Raw genomic sequence first — 5,566 nt, forward strand, 5'->3', positions numbered from 1 at the left:
GTTTTAGTGGGTAAACAGCTTAGCTGGAGTCCCACACACACCAGAGCGACAGACCACCAGCTCTGGGAGTGCGTAAAAGAGCATTTCCCAAACCTCACCGGAAAAAAAAAAATAAAAAACAAAAAATCTTCTAGCAATTGATGTCTAACTATAAAACATTTAATATTCGTACCCGATAATCATTAAAAACTTGTTCTAAAAACGTCTTTTCGAATTGAATGCAGTTTTTCGTAGATTCAAATGCGAACATTTTTCCAATTACGACAGCCAGTGGCTATTTCTTCACCTTAAGTATTACAAAAGTTAGCAGATCAGTCATGGGAAAATAGGTTCGATGAACCATAAATTGATATAGCTGTAGTTTTTGCGTTGAAGGATTATTGGTAACTCAGTTGAGTATGAGGGGTTTAGAAACTTGAAGTTTGTTTGCTACAACATAATAATTATTTCTTCGTGCTCAACAGTGATTGATTTTTTGAGAACCGACCGTACCATGCAATTCGTCGCCTTTTGTCACGCATTTTTGGATTTGTTGATAAGTAATCTTATAATGTTTATACCTAGTTTTCACACAAGTTAACTTTGATGCTCTATTTGTTCTTCTTAATAATTGTCTTACGTTGAACATAGATACTTACAAAAAGTTGCCCCACTGTTAAAGGCAAAGTTGGTGCCTCCTAAGAACATGTACGCGTTAAACGAAGCATTTCTTTCCAAAATTTGTTTCAAGTAGGTACGAGTTTGATCGTCAGCTTTAGTGCTATGATTTGTGCCCCAAAAATCGTAAAATCCAACCCAGTATTCCATCGCCATCAATGGTCGTCCCGGTTGAAGTTCTTCAAGCTTATCAAATTGCTGATTTACGTTTTGTCCAAAATTAGCAGTTTGTAAGAATATACCCGGTAACGTGCCTGAAAGTATCATTAATATTTAAATACAACATACAGTATGTTTTATTCAATCTCGGTTTTCATCATTGGTAACCCAGTAACAAGAATGGGCATGTATAAGGTCAGTGTGAAGGGTAAACGTGTAGGGACTTATTGGCGAGTTTAATTAGCCAKAAACCAAGAACGTTACAAGAAATCTGGTGTTTTTGGGCAATATCTCGAGAACGATGTACTTTGAGCGAAGAGACTTTGATATCCTAACTACAGCTCGAATTGAGGATAACACATATTTTTTTAATCCCTTTCAAGCTTGCTATCTTTGCAAGGGTCTTTTGATAAACATGTATGGTCCACTTTTGAAATAGAAGATATGCCATTTTTTGGTTTGTTGAGATGGGCTGTATTTAATACAGCTTTCTTAATAAATAATTTTGGAAATAATACTTCTGCTTAGACATGTAAGTTTTGAAAATAAAACCAATAGCTGAAATATGCATTGTGTATAATTTTATAAAATCGACGCAAATGCCTTAGTTTGTTTGGCTGATTTTAAAACCCTGGTAAACTAGTCACTTTACGTTTGATCATTTTCTAGATGTCACAACACACATTGTATAGATTTTTTGCAAAAATTAAGAACTGTATTGACTTCACATGATTAGCATGATTGTGATTTAAGATTGTTTTTCAGTAACTAACTTATTTAATTAACTTGAACCTTAGACGAAATATTTAATAATCTTTTGAGATTATATATTTGTTTGATTCTCAATGAGATTAGTGTAATAGAAATTACATGTTTCAAAACAGTACTTTATCATTTCAAACGAGCCTAGTAGTACGTCGTTAGTACTTTATCATTTTGATATCTCCATTTGCTACATACTGGGAAATAAATATATTATGAGAAGAGTAAAAATTGATTCAAAGTAGTACATTGTAAACAGGAAACTGTAAGAAAGGAACCAAAACTGACTGTTGGTTGACGGTTGAAGAAGCGTAAAAAATATAGATTCTATCAGAAAAGACCACAATATTTGCACGCCGATGTTTTTGATTTAATATAAAAAAAATATTTTGCTCCAGTTTACATTGTGTTGGTTCCTACGCTTCCCATGAGGCTTTGGTTTCCATAGGAATCTACTATGTCTAACCTTTATCTTGATGCGATAACGGACTATCTGAAGTCACTAACAGTTCAACTATCCCATTATCAAGAAATAGTTGACGAAGTTGCTCTAAATAAACTTTGTCTGGCTGAAATTCATCTCCGGCTTCTTGGTTACCATATTCATTCTCCACTTGAAATGCTATGACGGGTCCACCCTTAGTAAATTGAAAAGCTGCGAGAAGGGTCAATAGTATGTTGAAATACCTTCGAACAAAATGACATAACTAGTTAAATCACTGGCTGGAAGAATGAAAAATTGGAAACAAAATGTTTCTGGGTGTGAAACAAACGCGTCTCACCTTGTGACATATTTCATGTAGGTTGTCTCGGACGTTCGAAACGCTATAGATTTCTCCCGCAAGAGCCAACTTGGAAATCCTCCAAAGTTGTATTCGGAACAAATGTATGGGCCAGTACGAAGGATAACGAACAAATCTTCTTCTTTTGCGGTATTTAGAAACTCCTCCAGGTGCAAGAAGTCCTCGAAGTCCGAACCGCCATTCCCAAAGTCGTATTTGCCTGTGCAAGATACTCCGGAATGCAAATGGAAACATTTTATTTAGAAGGGCTTTACCTGATTGTGGTTCGTGAAGATTCCATGGCACGTATGTCTCAACAGTATTCAGACCAGCGGCCCTAATTTTTCTCAACCTATCCCTCCAGTACGGTCTGGGCACCCGAAAATAGTGCATAGCCCCACTATAGACCCGAATGAGTTTGTCATTTAAAGTGAAGAAACTTTGGTCTGCATTTAAACCCTGCCTAATGCCATCAGCTGTGAAATATTCATAGTTTGTAGGCAAAGATCCTGAAAAACCACCACTACCACCAATGAGGGCCATTTTGTAGGATTATTTGTGAATAAAACATTTTTGAATGTTTATAGTTTTATATTTTGGTTGAAATCTGTTCAAGAGCTGGGTAAACACTTCAACTAATGACGGCAATAAATAGAAATCTTGAACGTACTATACAGGGTTAGCAAGAATTGAGAATTTATTTATTTTGGTTGTTGGATGAATTGGAAGTAAAACAGGATTTAACAACACGCGTAAATAATTCAAATGCTATTACAAAATTGTTCCGCCCCATCAATCAGTAGAAGTTCACTTAACAGATAGACAAGAAGAATATTATTTATTTTTTAAAGATTTTGCCAAACTTGTTTCATAAAAAAAACACAGGTATTAGTACTTCTTTTCCGTGCGAGAGATTATTTTCCAAAGCGGGTGCTATCATAAACGAGTTGTTCGAAATGTTGATTAATTTTTAACTGAAAATTATCTTAAAAAAAAAACATTTTCGCATGCAATGCGCATATTTTGTTTAAGCCATTCGATTTTATTATCCGTCTTTTTCCTTTCAGTAGTTACTTATGACCCATGTTATGTTTTTGTTTTTAGAATATATTATTTGTAGTTTACCAATGCTAAGAATTATTTAAAAAAATAAACTCAGTCATTGCTTTTCATCACTATTTCTACCATCATTATCATTGCGAATTTTTAAAGTAATATAAAATTAAAAAGGAATATGTTATTTATGAAACCTCATTTTGGAACATAATACCAAAGCGGAACTGGAACGTTGTAACGTTCCAGAAAAATAACCGTTTAGCACACGTCTACTGCACGGGCAAATACTGATCTCACCGTACACTATGGGTAAGGTGGGAGCTGACACTAAAATTGAGTTCGCAAAAAGTAAAAAAATAGCCTGAATAAAAAGTGGTCAAGACCGCATTTTACCAAGAAACACCACTAAGAAGAAAATTTTTGCTTTTTATAAACATGAATGATTATTTTTCATACAAACTGAGTAAAACACGTCCAAACACGTCATCTACCTTATCAATAGTTTTGCTATAACTGTATGGTGCGTCTCGTAAGTCATAACATTAATACTGATTGATTATTACAACAAAATTTGGCGTCTATTGCAAAAAGACTAAAAATTAACGAATTTTTTTAACGGTTTATTTTTTGGACCAACCATGTAGATGAACATTTTTGTCAAAACGATCTCTTATTTAAGTGCATCTGATAACATAAATAATTTATATATCTCTAGTATCTTTTCAAGTTTAATGTTTGTTAAAAATTGACATTTACGATAACCATTAGTAAGTAATTTAATATCAGTACCTATATGCTGTTAACCACCAAAACAACGTAAATTGGTATAATTAATCATTTAGCTCAACAAACATATCAGATTCAGACAGAGATGTTTTAAATTAAGTTTTGAGAAGGTCTTTTCACATACCAAATAACGTTGTTATGAACCCTTACAGAAGGAGTGCATATTTTTAGCTATGTCAGGGTGTCTTTCACGTTGGCAACCAATTCCTAACTTTACAGCCTTATTATTTCTACCTCTAGGTCATCTTTAACGACCTCGTAATTGAGAGCGGCTTTAATTAGAAGATCAAAATAACGAACATTTAGCAATGTTTAGGTTTCCGATGAGATCACATTTACTAGCAATAGGGTAAACACGGAAGAGTTTCCTGCAAATATTATTACTGAGTGTTTCAGGAAGGAAGGAATCGTTAACGAGCTACTTATGATTTCATATGAGAGTATACTGTCATTGTTTTACTTATGCATTTAAGGAAGCGGGTGTGTACAAACTGAAGAAAATCGAATAACAGGGGTTGCAAACTTGTGTTAAAGTGTGCATGATCGGAGTTGAAGTTTAGTTTTTCAGACTGATACGTGGCTGAAACAATTCAAGTGATTATTTAATTCAATAATGTTGAAAAATATTTATTCGCTCTTATCTTTTTAAGTTTCAACTTCGAAACGTACAGAACAAAGCGCTTTAATGCTATACACCACACCCGCAAATTGTCAGATCAGAAAATCGGAGATCATGCCTGGGCAAAGGATTTGTGCTTATACGGAGGCATTTCACAAATCTGGTATAATCCCTATTCCCATTTAAATCAAATCTAAATCCCCTCGAATGTGATGCTTAGAACACATAAGCCGGCGCTACGTCGAGACCGGATGCCGTAACATGTATGGGAACATGATCTGGAAAGATGTTAATGCAAATACTTAGAGCGAGAGCGGAAAAAGTTTGTGGAAGCTTCATTGATTACTGGAAGTAATTCGGTGTCCAGTCATTCTATTGCCCAATTCGTTCAAACGCCAACTCTAAATCATACTGTAAACGATAAAATTGATGTTTTTTTTCTGAGTACAATCAGATGCTATAAATTATTGTTCAGATTCGTCTATTTTGTATCCGACATATATCCGACTTTTCGGAAGGTCGTTTGAAAGCGATGTGTAGAGAAAAATATAAACGTTTTCTAGAAGGATCTTTTATGCAAGCAAATAGAACGTTTAGCTTTTGATGTTACTGAATATCAAACGAGTGCAAATTTAAATAACGTTTGGTGAAATCTTTAGCTAACTCGTTAAACTCGACTTTATTTCGTGCAGTCGTCTTTGTGGTAAAAGCAAACTTTTTAAAGTTTAAGGTAGGTATTCTATCA

The 5,566-nt window shown here is 34.4% G+C and overlaps 1 protein-coding gene across 1 annotated transcript in view; it reads right to left on the bottom strand.

Annotated features, from left to right (window-relative positions):
- The window catches only part of LOC109534431 (beta-galactosidase-1-like protein 3), a 5,344-nt gene extending 2,387 nt beyond the window's left edge, over nt 1-2,957 (bottom strand). The window contains exons 1-4 of the mRNA XM_048667272.1: nt 2,636-2,957; nt 2,361-2,580; nt 2,045-2,265; nt 639-911 (exon numbers count right to left, since the gene is read on the bottom strand). Of these exons, the coding sequence (XP_048523229.1) occupies nt 639-911; nt 2,045-2,265; nt 2,361-2,580; nt 2,636-2,903 (982 nt within the window). The 5' untranslated portion in view covers nt 2,904-2,957. The remainder of the gene's footprint in view (nt 1-638; nt 912-2,044; nt 2,266-2,360; nt 2,581-2,635) is intronic.
- Nucleotides 2,958-5,566: the final 2,609 nt, after the last annotated feature.

Source organism: Dendroctonus ponderosae, unplaced genomic scaffold (genome assembly GCF_020466585.1).
Source record: "Dendroctonus ponderosae isolate FM_Combo_2020 unplaced genomic scaffold, Dpon_F_20191213v2 Dpon_F_20191213_1, whole genome shotgun sequence".
NCBI classification, from domain to species: domain Eukaryota; kingdom Metazoa; phylum Arthropoda; class Insecta; order Coleoptera; family Curculionidae; genus Dendroctonus; species Dendroctonus ponderosae.